At 39.3% G+C, this 17,150-nt stretch overlaps 1 protein-coding gene and 2 long non-coding RNA genes across 5 annotated transcripts in view; 2 read left to right on the forward strand and 1 right to left on the reverse strand.

The window, feature by feature from the left end:
* Positions 1-101: 101 nt before the first annotated feature.
* On the reverse strand, positions 102-4,938 carry LOC127009725 (uncharacterized). 3 transcript variants are annotated; one of them, XR_007762194.1, is made up of 3 exons: positions 3,129-4,938; positions 1,951-2,980; positions 102-1,814 (listed from the first exon to the last, which is right to left on the reverse strand). It is a non-coding gene; the product is annotated as an uncharacterized LOC127009725 (long non-coding RNA). The 3 variants fall into 3 exon arrangements; XR_007762192.1 differs by lacking the exon at positions 3,129-4,938 and having other exon boundaries at positions 2,087-3,122; XR_007762193.1 differs by lacking the exon at positions 3,129-4,938 and having other exon boundaries at positions 1,951-3,122.
* A 155-nt stretch (positions 4,939-5,093) lies between these two features.
* Positions 5,094-9,238, forward strand: LOC127009726 (uncharacterized). Its single transcript, XR_007762195.1, has 2 exons — positions 5,094-8,420; positions 8,532-9,238. It is a non-coding gene; the product is annotated as an uncharacterized LOC127009726 (long non-coding RNA).
* Positions 9,239-12,561: 3,323 nt separating this feature from the next.
* The window catches only part of LOC127009729 (telomerase RNA component interacting RNase-like), an 8,639-nt gene continuing 4,050 nt past the window's right edge, over positions 12,562-17,150 (forward strand). The window contains exon 1 of the mRNA XM_050883102.1: positions 12,562-12,837. Within this exon, the coding sequence (XP_050739059.1) occupies positions 12,592-12,837 (246 nt within the window). The 5' untranslated portion in view covers positions 12,562-12,591. The remainder of the gene's footprint in view (positions 12,838-17,150) is intronic.

Below are 17,150 nucleotides of genomic sequence, written 5' to 3' on the forward strand. Positions count from 1 at the left end.
AGGAGTTTTGTGCACAAATTTGGTGATGGGCCCCCCAACAGGCAGCCGGGGGCCCTGGCTTTTGGTATGTTTTTTTTCAATTACTAATGTAGACATATAGATTATATATAAAAAAAAATATATATATATATATATATACACACCTATGTAAAATATACATACACATACGTATGCGTACACACTAACGGTATATTCTCAGTACGGACGCGTGAAGTGCACCCCTAGCAAACTTGTTGTTGTTGTTGTTGTCCGCCAAGTGTGCTGGGCGGCCCCCACACCACACCGCCACCCTGAGCCCAGCACGGACTGGACCCCCTCCCTCCACACGGGGCCAGAGCAGTGAGTGCACGGATCTGTAGTATTACTATTATTACTCATCATAACCCTGAACATGCTTTAAAAGGTTACTCAAAGCACAATATAAATCCTCTTTCTGATATTACCCATTATCAAAATGAATATTTATTGGTAGATGTACATACAAATATGGTAGTGATTGAAAAAATATATATATATATATGATGATGAAACTAACACAGCAAGTGGTATACTTTAGGTATACTTTATGTGTCTGCTGGGTGTGTATGTTGGACATGATCTAATTAGTTATGTATATTTTGAAAGTAATGCAATTATTCTCATAGTATTCCAGTTGACCTTTGTTAGGGTGCTCTGTTCCAGCCTAGGGTAGTGGAGGCAGTAATTAAGTTGTTACTGTTTTCATTCTTTTCTTTTTTCTTACTTGAGTGTGGAATTGGATTTCAAGTTTGGGATTTCTGGTGCCAAGTTTAGAGTTTACTAGCGGAACTTGTCCTTGGTCTGTGTGTGTAGCGGATGTCGCCGGCGCCCCCCTCTGCTTCAGCTTCAGAGCCTCCCTCAGCGGTCCGGACGAGCCAGGAGCGAGGGCGGGCCGTGAGGCTGTCCGGGAGCCATCCACAATGCCTGCCTGGAGGTTGCCACTCGTAACAACAATTAGCAGTAGTTGTCACTCCTCCTCATGTGCTGGAAGGGGCTAGTTATTGCTCCAAGGTATTACGGCAAAAGTGAGGCTTGCATAAGTTTCTTGCAAGCGAGAAAGGGAGGAGTGGGAAGAAGGAAGGAAGGAAAAAGGGGAATGGAGAGGAAGAAGGCTGTGCATGGGGAAGAAAAGAGGATGTGAAGAAGGTTGGAGAAAAATACAAATGTGAGGAAGAGGATAAGGGTTAGGAAGGAGTGGAGCATCGCAGTGTTACCATCTCGCCGGCAGTGTTGTGGATGGTTCTCGGAGGTGGCGCCGGCAGTTAGTAATCCTTGACAAATATGCCCGTCCAGCCCTCGAGCCACTCTGGGGTAAAGACCAACCTGTGACTCTTACTATGTAGCACTAGCCCGCGCTGTAATAGAAACCACTTGTTGTTCATCGCTGTCACTTTGGAGAGAATGGACCCACTCACTGTTTAGGCTAGTAAGGCCTGGGAGAGATATGGGGAAGGGAGGGAGAGAGAGGGAGGGGGTTACCTACACTACTAATAACCTCTGTCTGACTGTGCTTAGTTTGTCCTTGATTAATTATGTATATTTTGAAGCTCATAAAGTGATTGTCTTATAGTTGTTGTTGGGGAGTCACAGGCAGAGCTCTCTTGGTTGGCAAATAGCTTAGAGAGGGACAGATTATATTCTCACTAACACCTTGTCGCCCATTTCAGGCTTTCATTTATAGTGGAAAGTGTGTTACCTTCCTCCATACAAATTAGTTACTGTCCCTTTCTGTCCCTTACTTGATGAAAGGGTCGACAAACAGCTTAGGGAGGGACAGATTGTATTCTCGCTAACACCTTGTCGCCCATTTCAGGCTTTCATTTATAGTGGAAAATGTGTTACCTTCCTCCAAACAAATTAGTTACTGTCCCTTACTTGTTGAAAGGGTCGACAAACAGCTTAGGGAGGGACAGATTATATTCTCGCTAACACCTTGTCGCCCATTTCAGGCTTTCATTTATAGTGGAAAGTGTGTTACCTTCCTCCAAACAAATTAGTTACTGTCCCTTACTTGTTGAAAGGGTCGACAAACAGCTTAGGGAGGGACAGATTGTATTCTCGCTAACACCTTGTCACCCATTTCAGGCTTTCATTTATAGTGGAAAGTGTGTTACCTTCCTACATACAAATTAGTTACTGTCCCTTACTTGATGAAAGGGCCGACAAACAGCTTAGGGAGGGACAGATTGTATTCTCACTAACACCTTGTCACCCATTTCAGGCTTTCATTTATAGTGGAAAGTTCATTAGCCTCCTGTTTCTCTTCTTCTATTTGTTTAACATGCTTATTTTTCCTTATATTAACCTCACACACATAAGAGAGGATATGGAGACGGGACAGCGTGAGTGTAGCTCTTTTCCCGTATGTCACAACTAGGTAAATACAACTAGGTAAATACACACACACACACACACACACACACACACACACACACACTTTCTTCCTCCTCATTCTCTTTTGTTTGCGAGTTTGCCGAGAATTCCGCCGAGCTTTGACGAGTGTTACAGGAGACATTGCAACAAGCTGTATCAAGTAGTCCAGTAGTAGCGCAGGGTGGACAGCGTCATGTAGCATTGGGAGAGCGAATCACATACTGTTTGGTCTGCATTGAGGCTCATGAGCCTTATATATCACCTTCAGTGTTGACCAGTAGGTGCTAAGGAGGAGGTGGGACTAGATTAGGCATGGGAGGACCACTGATAACACTTGATTCTAGTAGTAATAGTATCAGGATCTTGTGTTGAGCTGTGAATGGAAGGCAGAAAAAACTGTTGCTAACTCAAAATGATCCGCGATTTTCTTCCTGGTATAGTCTTGAATGTTGTTGTTTTAGTACGAATACGGATCAGCCATGGGAGGACCACTAACAACACTAACTCTCATCATTCTTAGTATCTCCTTGTGTTAAGCTGTAAAAACTTGCCACAACAAAATGATACCCAACTTTCTTCCTGGTATAATCTTGAATGTTGTTGTTTTAGTACGAATACGGATCAGCCATGGGAGGACCACTAACAACACTAACTCTTATCATTCTTAGTATTTCCTTGTGTTAAGCTGTAAAAACTTGCCACAACAAAGTGATACGCAACTTTCTTCCTGGTATAACCCTGAATGTTTTTATTTAAATATGAATACAAATCAGCCATGGGAGGACCACTAACAACACTAACTCTTATCATTCTTAGTATTTCCTTGTGTTAAGCTGTAAAAACTTGCCACAACAAAATGATACCCAACTTTCTTCCTGGTATAGCCCTGAATGTTTTTATTTAAATATGAATACGAATCAGCCATGGGAGGACCACTAACAACACTAACTCTTATCATTCTTAGTATCTCCTTGTGTTAAGCTGTAAAAACTTGCCACAACAAAATGATACCCAACTTTCTTCCTGGTATAGTCTTGAATGTTTTTATTTAAATACGAATACGGATCAGCCATGGGAGGACCACTAACAACACTAACTCTACTATTTCTATATATGTGTTAAGTTGTGAATGGGAGGGAAAAAACTGTTGCGACCACAAAATGACATGACTTTCTTCCTTGTATATAGTCCCGAACGTTGTTACTTTAATACGAGTGAGTGGCTTTTTCTGTGGTAATGGTAACAACTAGCCTCATCGGACATGCATGTTGCTTGGTTTACGGTAATGTTGTGATATATAGTGATACGTAATGTGGCGAGTGTGTGTGTGTGTGTGTGTGTGTGAATGTAGGGAACTCTTGTGCAAGGTTTGTGGGGGAAAAATAATTAGTATGGAGATTTGATTTAAATAACAGCCTTATCAGTGACTTTTATGGGGGCCTGGAGAGACAGAGAGAGAGAGAGTTTAGCCAAGTCTCAATTTATATATATATAGTGTTTATGATTTATATATATTAGTGCTTTGTTGGAGGTGATAATAGTGTTTTAGTAAGCTTTCTCTCTCTATCTATCTATCCAATATCTATCTATATCTATCTATTTATCTTTGCTCTTTTTTGACATATACATAAAAATATGAATCAAGGAGAATCCAGTTTCTTAATATATGAAGTGTTGTTATCCCAAAACCTGCTCAAACTGACCTTCACAAAAATAGCATCACAAGTTGTATGTATGTATGTAGTATGCTTAAGTAGTTGATTATTATTATTATTATTATTATTATTATTATTATTATTATTATTATTATTATTATTATTATTATTATGCTCTTCTCATCCTCTAATATTATGTTAACGGAGTCTGGGAAAGTTAAGGCTGGTGGCTGTGTGTTGAAAGGTCCTATATGTTATTTTTATTATTATTATTTTTTCATATTTTCTCAGTTTTCAATATATATATTTTTTTCTTCATGTTTTAAGTTTTTTTTCATTTTCATTTTTATATATCATTTTAATTTCCATTTTTTTTCATTTCTTATTTTTCATTTTTGTCATTTTCATCAAATTTTTTATATTTTTCATTAATTTTTTATGTTTTTTTCCCCCAAATCGCGTCATGTACGACGTAGTATTTTCCCAATGCGTTTTGGTCGAGCCAAGAGCAAAACAAGCGGGAGGAGTCGGCCTCGTAAACTCCTGTGGGTCGCCGCCGCTGCGACCGCCTCTCAGAGTAGTTTACTAACCCATACTAACTGCAGCAGCGGGTGGAGTGAATGGTCATCACTAACACGCATTATTAACATTAGCTGGCATCCTTACTCTCCTTATTTTCATGGGATTGTTGCTCTGCTCTCTCTATGCTCTCTCTCTCTCTCTCTGTCTCTGTGCTCGCTCACTCTCTTTCTGTGTTCGATCTCTCTCTTTTCTCGCTCTCTCTCTGTGCTCTCTCTTTCTGTGCTCTCTCTCTCTGTGTTCGCTCTCTCTCTGTGCTCGCCCTCTCTCTCTGTGTTCGCTCTCTCTCTCTGTGCTCTCTCTCTCTCTCTCTGTTCTCTCTCTCTCTCTGTGCTCGCTCTTTCTGTGCTCTCTCTCTCTCTGTGCTCTCTCTCTCTGTGCTTGCTCGCTCTCTGTGCTCTCTCTCTCTCTCTGTGCTCGCTCGCTCTTTGTGCTCTCTCTCTCCCTCTGTGCTCTCTCTCTCTCTCTCTCTCCCTCTGTGCTCTCTCTCTCTCTCTCTCTCTCTCTCTCTCTCTCTCTCTCTCTCTCTCTCTCTCTCTCTCTCTCTCTCTGAGTCTATTGTTTTCCTTTTTCTTCTGACACATTTTCTTCTCACATCTGCATCGGTAATTTCCTTTTTTTTTTTTTCTTATTTGACGGCTGCAGTCCTTCTTGTGTTGTTGTTGTTGTTGTTATTGTTGTTGAATTTCTGGCCATGACGAAAGGAAGGGATGCTTTGCGTAAGGGAGGGAGGGAGGGTTGGATAGCTTTGTTTTGCTCTTGGAGATTCGGTTCATTATTATTATTATTATTATTATTATTATTATTATTATTATTATTATTATTATTATTATGAATTTACTCACTCATGGTTGACGGCGAGAAACTTTTTATTCATTTTATTTATTTATCAATTATTTTTTTCCCCCATCATCTCGGACCTGTGCACTTTCCAGGCTCGGTTCTGGCTTAGAGTTTTGTTATACCCGAGGCTAACCATTGCATAAGTGTGTGTGTGTGTGTGCGCATGTGTGTGTGTGTGTGTGTGTGTGTTCATACTGTCGAAATTAAAAGAAAAGTTGGCAGTTTTTTTGTATATAAAGCTTTGTTATTGTTGATGGTGGTGTTTGCAAAGTAAAAGGCATGTGTGTGTGTGTGTGTGTGTGTGTGTGTGTGCCTCTCAATTTATGTTTTCTTATGATTTTTCTTTTTCGTGCCTTTTCAATATGTGATGTGGCAAGTTGCTGGTGAAGTATATATATATGTGTGTGTGTGTGTGTAATTACTATTTTCTGGGAGTAAGAATTAATAGCTATGTACGTTAAGGTTTTAGTTGTGTCTGAATGGGCGACATATCTTGCTTTAGTTTGTCCGGTCAAAGTAAATTGATAATGATAATGAAGTAATTTGCTAATGAATGAGGCAGACCAGACAACCAGGCACTTGTTGATGTGATGCTTGTGTCATGGATGCTGTGATAAACTGGTTCACTAGCCTGAGGGGCCACATTACAGAAGCTTTAAGTCAACAGGCAGAGTGGCAGAGCAGCTTCAGATCATAAGTGTATGTTGTAATTATGTCCTGGAGTGTCTCTGTGCCACAAGGAAAGTGTACCCAGGATGTCATGAGTGCAGGGGAGAAAGAGTTCTGTTTTGTTGTAGTGAGTGAGTCGCTCGGCTGCACTGTGTCGCCATATCTGTGTGTTCTGTGGGCCGCTCTCACAGTCGACGCTATAGTTTTCCACGTGAAACTGGCCTATGGGGTAGTGGCGGCTACAGAGGAAGCGAGAGGTGTTGAGAGTGTGTGGTAAGGTGCGGGGCTTGGCTAACCCCGCAGCCGCCACTACCCTATCGGCTAGTTTTACGAGGAAATGATATAGCGGTAATCAACACTGTATGTCCGTGGTAATGGCATGTTTGGTGTGTGACCCAGCACTGCCAAATTATTGTACTTGGAACATTGCATTTATAATTTTTAGGTCCCAAAGAAACTGCCGTACCCTCATAGATAACGATAGTCTATTAAAGTTATCGTTGAAACTGTTTAATATTGATGGTTTCCTTCTTTTTGCAAGAGTTATTGGTGAGGAACTATGAAAGTGCAATGCGATGAGTACGATAATTTGTGGACGCTGGTGTGAGTGCAGGCACCCACTGGTTGTCACAGAGCAGGTGTTGCCTCAAGGCCTGGTCCACTGTGTGCTGTTTATTGTTTCTAGTCACAAAGCACTTTGGCACCTCACTTAACCGGGTAGCAGCGGGGATCATGTTTCTTAATGGTCCCTCTAAGCGAGAAAAATGAGAAAAAATCACCCCTCACACAAACCATTTCATAATATATATCAAAGCATTTGTGATCAGATTATGTATCATTTATTTTCGGGGGTTTATATCATGGCACAAATTTGGCCCGTCGCTGCTTCACGGTAAAGCCACAAATTTGGTCCGGCGTTGCTACCGGGTTAAAGTCTGCTAAGTTGTAGGTTTTATCAAAATTGTGTATAAGTGGTTATGCTTTATTAGTTAGTGGTTATGGTTTAGTTCTCTTTAGCTTTCTGTGTCGTATGATTCTGGCCTGACAGCTTTGACTCCCTGGCGTGCAATGCTCTATTGATGTATCATAGTGAAGAATGTGATAGCAGAGTTCCTAAGATATAGATGTATATGAATATACCAGAAAGAAATCCTTCTTTACCATTAGGTTTAATTGTTTGTGTCTCAAAAGGGAGCGTTGGACTAAACTTGTAAATCATTCTATTATACGTTTATACAAAGTGATATATTGGTGGTCTGTGCTCACCAGTACTGGCTATGCAGAGTGTAGGAAGGGAAGATGTGTTGGAAAGTAATGCAGACCAGATGTATTGGACTAAACTTGTAAATCATTCTATTATACGTTTATACAAAGTGATATATTGGTGGTCTGTGACGGTGTGGCTCTGTAGCGCCTCACCCGTGCTCCCATGTCACGCCACCCATGTCTCTCACTGTGCCCCCTCCTCCTACTCACCCATGCCTCTCAACCATGTCTCCAGCCCACTCATGCTTGTGTGATTCAACCTAATTTATCTTTTTCCCATTTCCCCAAGCCATGCCACCCTACCCATGCCCATAACCATTTCCCTCTCACCTCCCACTCCTGCTAACCTAACCTCCCATACCACTTACCCATACCCTCTCTACCATGTCCCTCTCCCATATCCCTCTCATTATTTCTTTATATAATTGATGTTAGCACTGTAAGCCTTCCATCAGCAGGTGTTTCAACAAGATCTAGATTACTATAACAAATTAATCGGGGTTAGGAATTTACGTATATTGAACAGCCAGAGAACGGGGTTTCCATTATGTGTGTCCTGACTAAACCCAAGCTCTTGAAATACAAGCTCTTAAAATACAAGCTCTTGATATCCAAACTCTTAAAATACATGCTCTTAATATCCAAACTCTTAAAATACATGCTCTTAATATCCAAACTCTTAAAATACATGCCCTTAATATCCAAACTCTTAAAATACATGCTCTTAATATCCAAGCTCTTAAAATACAAGCTCATAAAACTACCCTTGGAAATACTAATGCAACCTATCCTCTCTCTCAAACACTTAGCTCTCACAGCCAACAATTTCCCAAGGCCTCAGAAGAGATTAGTCAGGCTTTCATGAGTGTTCTAAACCAGTCGATAGGAGGAAGGAGGTCATAGTTAGCGCTGGTAATTGTCTCTCTCTCAAGGGTTTATTTATGCTGTCAATGGTTTAGCTTGAGGTTCCATAATGTGTGTCCAGACTAAACCCAAGTGTTATAAACCAGTTAGGAGGTCATTGGTAGTGCTGGTTTTCTCTCAGTGGTTTATTTATGTGTGTGTTGGTTTAGCTTGAGGTTCCATAATGTGTGTCCAGACTAAACCCAAGTGTTATAAACCAGTTAGGAGGTCATTGGCAGTGCTGGTTTTCTCTCAATGGTTTATTTATGTGTGTGTTGGTTTAGCTTGAGGTTCCATAATGTGTGTCCAGACTAAACCCAAGTATTATAAACCATTTAGAAGGAGGTCATTGGTAGTGTTGGTTTTCTTTCTCTTTGTCGGGTTTATGCTGTCAATGGTTTAGCTTGAGGTTCCATAATGTGTGTCCAGACTAAACCCAAGTGTTATAAACCATTTAGAAGGAGGTCATTGGCAGTGCTGGTTTTCTTTCTCTCTGTTGGGTTTATGCTGTCAATGGTTTAGCTTGAGGTTCCATAATGTGTGTCCAGACTAAACCCAAGTGTTATAAACCATTTAGAAGGTCATTGGCAGTGCTGGTTTTCTTTCTCTCTCAAAGGGTTATTTATGGTGTCATTGTTTTAGTTTAGTCTGGGATGGAAATCTGTTCATGGCTGTACTACATTGACCTTACTATCACCTAAGCTTTTTATTCATGCTGTAGAGTTTTCTTGATATCCTCTCAGAGTTAAAATGACTACGACTACTACTACTATTATCATTATTATTATTATTATTATTATTATTATTATTATTATTATTATTATTATTATTATTATTATTATCATCACCAATGTAATAAAGGGTTGTATTTTAGGTAAATAGTCACATTTATATTTCTCAAGAAAATAATTGTACAGTTTTTATTGCATTGCTCTCTGTGTGTTATTACCCTTATGATGTGTGAATTAACTCATTTTATTTTCCTAGGTATTATTTTATTTCTTCATTTCTTCATTTCTTCCTTCTTATTTTTCATCTTCTTCTCTTTCTTCCTCTTCTCCTCCTCCTCTTTGTCCTTCTTCTTCATCTTATTTTATTTATTTATTTATTTATTATTATTATTTATTTTATTTCTTCATGTTCCTTTTCTTCATTTTCTTCTTATTTTTCATCTTCTCTTTCTTCCTCTTCTCCTCCTCCTCTTTGTCCTTCTTCATCTTATTTTATTTATTTATTTAGTTATTATTATTATTTATTTTATTTCTTCATGTTCCTTTTCTTCCTTTCTTCCTTTTCTTCTTATTTTTCATCTTCTTCTCTTTCTTCCTCTTCTCCTCCTCCTCTTTGTCCTTCTTCTTCATCTTATTTTATTTATTTATTTAGTTATTATTATTATTTATTTTAGGAAGAAAGGAATTCTTCCTTTTCTTCTTATTTTTCATCTTCTCTTTCTTCCTCTCCTCCTCCTCCTCCTCCTCCTCTTAATTTATCCTTCATCTTCATCACAATTTTCTTTTTCCTTTTCTTCTGTTCTGCTTCTTTTTTCTTCTTCAGTTCCTTCTTCTTTTTCTTCTTCTCCTTCATCTATTTTTCTTCTTGTTCTTCTCTTTCTTCCTCTTGCCTTTGTTTCTTATTTTAATTATTTTTTATTATTATCAAAACTTGAATCTGAAGAAAATTATAATGAAAAAAAAGGGAGACATGAAGTGATAGACAAAGACATGCATGAAGAGATAGACATGATCAGAGATAGACGAAGACATGAATAGATAGATAGACAAAGACATGAAGTGATAAAGACATGCAGTGATAGACAAAGACATGCATGAAGAAATAGACGAAGACATGAATAAATAGATAGACAGACATATGAGATAGACAAAGACATGAAGAGATAGACAAAGACATGAAGTGATAGACAAAGACATGAAGTGATAGACAAAGACATGCATGAAGAGATAGACGAAGACATGAAGAGATAGATAGACAAAGACATGAAGTGATAGAGAAAGACATGCGTGAAGAGATGGACATGAATAGATAGATAGACAAAGACATGAAGAGAGAGACAAAGACATGAGTTCAATGTAGGGAAGTGCAGTATTCTGAGTAGGTAGGAACAACCCCTCACATAACTATTGCTTAAAAGACACTCATAAGTAGGTCTGGGTGCGAGAGGGATTTAGGGGTCTTAGTGAGCTCTGATCTCCGTCCAAGGGCACAATGCATTCAAGCTAGAAATCGAGCTAATAGGGTACTGGGATTTATTTCAAGGAGCGTAAGCAACAGAAGCCCCGAAGTCTTCCTCAAACTATATTTAGCATTAGTTAGACCTCATCTTGACTATGCGGTTCAGTTCTGGTCACCCTACTATAGAATGGATATCAAAATGTTAGAATCGGTGCAGAGGAGGATGACTAAGATGATTCAGGGGCTGAGAAACTTGCCATACAAGGAAAGACTCAAACAGTTAAACTTGCATTCTCTAGAAAGGCGAAGGGTGCGTGGAGACATGATCGAGGTTTATAAATGGATGAAGGGCTTTAATAAGGGAGACATTCATAAGGTTTTGTTGGTAAGAGAACCGGGTAGGACACGAAGTACTGGGTTTAAACTGGATAAATTCAGATTCAACAGGGACATAGGCAAAAATTGGTTTACTAACAGGGTGGTGGATGAGTGGAATAGGCTCAGCAGTCATGTGGTGAATGCCAATACAATTGTCACATTCAAAAATAGACTAGATAAATTCATGGACAGCGATATTAGGTGGGGTTAGATACACGGGAGCTTATAGGGTCACAGGAGCTGCCTCGTACAGGCCTACCGGCCTCTTGCAGACTCCTATATGTTCTTATGTTCTTATGACATGCATGAAGAGATAGATATGATCAGAGATAGACGAAGACATGAATAGATAGATAGACAATGACATGAAGTGATAGAGAAAGACATGAAGTGATAGACAAAGACATGCATGAAGAGATAGACATGATCAGAGATAGACGAAGACATGAATAGATAGATAGACAAAGACATGAAGTGATAGACAAAGACATGCATGATCGAAGAGATAGACATGATCAGAGATAGACGAAGACATGAATTAATAGATAGACAGACATATGAGATAGACAAAGACATGAAGAGATAGAGAAAGACATGAATTAAGTGATCGATAGACAAAGACATGCATGAAGAGATAGACATGATCAGAGATAGACGAAGACATGAAGTGATAGACAAAGACATGAAGAGATAGACAAAGACATGAAGAGATAGACAAATTATTAAGACATGAATTAAGAGATAGACAAAGACATGAAGTGATCGATAGACAAAGACATGAAGAGATAGACAAAGACATGAAGATATATATATATATATATATATATATATATATATATATATATATATATATATATATATATATATATATATATATATAGAGAAAGACATGAAGTGATAGACATAGACATGAAGAGATAGACAAAGACATGAAGAGATAGACAAAGACATGAATTAAGATCGAGATAGACAAATTTAAGACATGAAGAGATAGACAAAGACGTACATGAGGTGATAGACAAATTAAGACGAAGTGATAGACAAAGACATGAAGAGATGGACAGACATATGAGATAAACAAAGACATGAAGAGATAGACAGACATGATAAACAAATTAAATACATGAAGAGATAGACAGACATGAGAAACAAAGACATGAAGAGATAGACAGACATGAGAAACAAAGACAGGAAGAGATACAGACATGAGATAAAAGACATGGCGAGATAGACAAAGACATCCTGGTGATAGACAAATTAAGACGAAGTGATAGACAAAGACATGAGGTGATAGACAAATTAAGACATGAAGTGATAGACAAAGACATGAAGAGATAGACAAAGACATGAAGCGATAGAATAGGAAGAACCATAGAAAAAAGCATAAAGAAGAAGAAGAGGAGGAGGAGGAGGAATTAAGAATTTTTAAGGCAAAGAAAAAGATGATGAGAGGAAAAAAAAAGAAATTATAAGAATAGACAATTAAGACAGACTAAAGAAACACAAGATGAATGATAATAATAAGAAAAATAGGAGACAGAAGAAGAACGAGAACAACAATGAAAGCAGAAATAAAGACAAGGAAAAAAACCGATGAAACAAACCAAACTAGCCTATAATAATAATAATAAGAATAATAATAATAAGAAGAAAAGAAAAATGGTAGACAGAAGAAGAAGAAGGGGAAGAGGAAGAAGAAGAGGAGTACGATGTGAAGATGGCGGCGGTGAGCAGCCCCACTAGCTCCAGCTCCAGCGGCTCCGACTCCAACAGCCAGGACGAGACCAGGCAGACGCAGACCCCCAATAATGTCTTCCGGAACGACGGGTCCTTCATGGAGATGTTCAAGAAGATGCAGGAGGACCAGAAGAGGAAGGAGAAGGAGGAACCCACCAAGCGGCCGTCCTCAGCGGGGTCCCCCACCAGCAAGGACCCGCCGCCCAAGAAACCCGCCCTCAGTTTTGTAAGGCCAGACTACTGCCATGGCGCGCACCCATCACTCATACTGACCATGTTTTGTTCCTTTGTTTTGGGCAGGAGGAGGAGGGCCATGGCAGCAGCTTCTTCGGGTCATCAATGCCTCTCCCGTCTTTTACGTGTTTAGTTTTTGTTTTCCTTTTTTTCAGACTTTTATCTCAGGCTGCTGCTGATGATGATGATGCTGTGCTGGGGGGTCTTGCCTCGTATCTTGTTGTGTCTGTGTTTGTTTTTCTTTCTTCAGTGTAATGCAGGGAAGGGTTGGTTAGGTAAAATATTGGGTGGTTATCTCCAGTGGTGGGCACCGCTAACCAAAAAGTTAGTTGCGCTAACTGGTAACCCACTAACAAAAAGTTAGCTTCGCTTACGCTAAACTGGCAAAGAAATTAGTGGAAGCTAAGCTAATTACTGAGAATCACTACGCGCCTTCAATATACGATATTACGCCTCCATATTATTGTTAAGGGACAAAATACATGTCCCTTAACCATAATATGAAGGTGGAAAAACTTAAAAGTAAAGAAAAAGTGGTAAAGGTAGTGAAAAGACATATTATACATAAGTGCGCTTTGTTTTGATGGTAGCCATTGGGAGGTGAGCAGTGTTGCTTATGATCCGGTTAGCAATGGTACGCTTAGTTAGCCATTAGCCCACGCATGTGAGACCAGGTCCACCATGCGTGGTTATTTTTTTTTCTTTAGAGCACGCACCTTTACCTAATACTATACCTGGCCCAAACCTTCACAAAACCCTTTGGGTAGAGGTGTGTTTTCTAAAAAATAAAAAAATAACCACGCGTGGTGGACCTGGTCTCACATGCGTGGGCTAATGGCTAACTAAACGTACCATTGCTAACCGGATCGTTGATAACACTGCTCACCTCCCAATGGCCGCCACCAAAACAAAGCGCGCGTATGTATAGTATGTCTTTTCACTACCTTTACCACTTTTTCTTTACTTTTAAGTTTTTCCACCTTCATATTATGGTTAAGGGACATGTATTTTGTCCCTTAAGTATAATATGGAGGCGTAATATTGTATTTTGGAGGCGCGTAGTGATTCTAAATAATTACCGAAGCTAATGCTAACCGCTAACTTATCTTTATATGGATTTAGCTGTGGTTTTGTATTTTGGCTCTAAAATCCTTAAAAACAGACCTAGTGACCTGAAACTTCAATATATTGTAGCTTAAACATAGAGCTTTCCAGAAAGATATAGCATGACAAAATCAGATGATAGAGGTTTACACAAATTAAATTTCACATACATTTTATTTATGCCTAATATATGAACTTGCAATAGCAGTGTAGAAAGACAAAATCTGATATCTGATGACACTTTACACAGGACTGTTCCCCCACACAGCTGGGGATAATGGATCAATTTAGACACATAAATGTAAATAATACTAAGGAGTATATTAGTGAATAAGTGAATAGCAGCGTTTATTTCTTGTCAGGTGGAAAAAATCAAATTCTTGTTATTAAATCCCAAGTTCAAAAAGTCAGAAATATAAGATGCATTACCCTAAACTACCAAAAAGTTTCCCTAATAATTGTCCAATTACCATACTTTTAGGTGTAATTTACTCAACAGTGGAAGCCCTGGAAGTATTGTGCCATGTGGCTCAACTGGTGCTGTGTTTGCCCACTACGGACAAGACAAATCTGTATGAACTTTTAGTGGACTTAAAGTTAGCGGAGGAGGAACTACGTTTAGCGGAAGCTAATTGGTCCGCTAACTGTTTCCAAAGTTAGCAAAAACGCTAATCAGCTAACGAGAAAGTTAGCTTCGTTAATTAGCGGTTAGCGGATTACCAGAACCGTGCCCACCACTGGTTATTTCCTTCATTGCTGCCTGATCCTGATTTTGGTGTGTTATTATTTTGCTGGCACTTGATAGCTTGGCTAATGTTAAAGAAGGGGTAGCCACCTCTTGCCAAGCTAATACTTGCATTATGGATTAGTGTTTGGTCTGAATGCAATGCAGTAAAGATTAACTTCTGGAAAATACAAAGGGGCAGTCGAGCCTTCCTGTTAGAGGGGTGAAGCCCTTCTGGTTAAGGGGGTTGAGGGAGGTGAAGACCCTATGTTAGGTAGGATAGGTTAGTTTAAATTTATTTGGCATGTGGTTTTGGCCAGCGGACAGGGCGGTGCAGGGGTGGGTGCACTATGCTGGCCTTTTTTCTGGTTAATGTGAGTTTTTTTTAGCTTCGCCACATGTATTGCCAATAAAATAAATTGTAACTCATTACCGTTTGATTGGCTATGAATTGTTTCTAAAGTAATGAGGGGGGGAGGTAAAGATTGGTGCATACGCTATAGCTGTGCATGGCTGTGGTGCTCATCTCTGACCCTTTGAGCTTGTGGTAGGTACCCATTACCCTGGGACACAGGCCAGTGGGATACCCAAGATTGCCGCAGTTTACCTTCCTGGGTGAAGTGCACGCCGACTGCCTGGGCCAGGATTCGAACCTGGGCTTGCAGAATGGTAGGCAGGCATGCTGACCACTAGACCATGGAGGCACAGGGATGTGGGGGCTCTTATATACACTAACTGAGTGGTTTGCCATGTGGTCTGCCACTTCTGGTTCTCATATCATTGTTGCCTGTGAAAACAATATGGAGTACTGACTGTGTAGCAGATTGCCCAGTTTTGTACATATGTTAGACCTTCATAAAGCATCACCTTCATAAACAAATTTTGCGGGTTATTCTTTCAATGTTTTTAGGGAATTTAAAAATATGTCATCTTCCAATCCACTTTGGCATGGGCAGAAATTTTCTGACGAATATTAGAACACTCACACACTGACGGGCCTAACGTGACAAATGCAACCGCAGTTACCAAAAGTTGCACCAAATTATGAAATATTAATTTAACTCAAAAAATGTAAATCACTGAAAAATGACAGTTTGTTTACGAGGTTGGCAAGATGTAAAGGCACTGCTGAGAGGGGAATATTCAGTCCCTCAGTTAGCAAGCATATATTCTCAATATTTATGGCCTAGTGTTATCCTTCCATTTATGTGTCTAGTATAACCTTTCCAGTAACCCTAATTATAATATGGTGATGTAATGGGTTCTCTTGTAAGCACCAGAAATGGATGTCAGTTCTCTTCATTACGTCCTCTTCATTTCTCTGAGCAAATATATACACACAAATGGGTTCTCTTAACTTGTATGTCCCAGAAATGCCTGTCAGTTCTCTTAGTTACTCCCTCTTCTTTTCTGTGAGCAAATATATACACACAAATGGGTTCTCTTAACTTGTATGCCCCAGAAATGCCTGTCAGTTCTCTTAGTTACTCCCTCTTCTATTCTGTGAGCAAATATATACACACAAATGGGTTCTCTTAACTTGTATGCCCCAGAAATGTATGTCGGTTCTCTTAGTTACTCCCTCTTCTGTGAGCAAATATATACACACAAATGGGTTCTCTTGACTTGTATGTCTCAGAAATGCATGTCAGTTCTCTTAGTTACTCCCTCTTCTTTTCTGTGAGCAAATATATACACACAAATGGGTTCTCTTGCCTTGTATGTCTCAGAAATGCATGTCAGTTCTCTTAGTTACTCCCTCTTCTTTTCTGTGAGCAAATATATACACACAAATGGGTTCTCTTGTATGTTTCAGAAATGCATGTCAGTTCTCTTCTTTACTTCCTCATCTGTTAACTAATATATATACACACAAAATGGTAATGAAATATATACAATCATCTCTCAAATAGTTCGGTTTCCAATAGTTCGGTTTCGGTTTTATACGGATTGTCATAGAAGATCTTTTAAGGATTTTTGAATTTCCTGCTTGTCGGGAAATTTAAAAATCCTAAAAAAATCTATGAAAATCCACATAAAACCGAAACAGGACTATTGGAAACCGTACTATTTGAGGGATGACTGTTCACAGAAAATGGTAATGAGATTGAAGCACAGCATGGATCTGTTCAGTACTCAGCCTGTAGTGATGTTTTGGTGGTGCGGGAAGTAAGATTTTAGCCAGCTGACCTCCAGTGTGTGTGAATGCATTTGATTTATTACAGCAAGCCAGTAGACATATTATGAATGGATAGAGCTTTAGTAATCTTTTGGCACTGCAAGAAGAAATATATTATCTATGTGCATGCTTTCAAGAGGAGGAGGAAGAGGAGAGCATCTAGACACCTCTTCTCCCAAAATTGACCCCTCTTTTGGCTACTCTTTACTTCTATCTTTTTTAGGAGCAGCGTTTAGTGGGCTTTTTTTCTACACTTTTTTTATGCCCTTAAGCTGCTTCCTTTCCTGTATAATAAAAA

This window comes from Eriocheir sinensis, chromosome 41, assembly GCF_024679095.1.
Source record: "Eriocheir sinensis breed Jianghai 21 chromosome 41, ASM2467909v1, whole genome shotgun sequence".
Taxonomy (NCBI): domain Eukaryota; kingdom Metazoa; phylum Arthropoda; class Malacostraca; order Decapoda; family Varunidae; genus Eriocheir; species Eriocheir sinensis.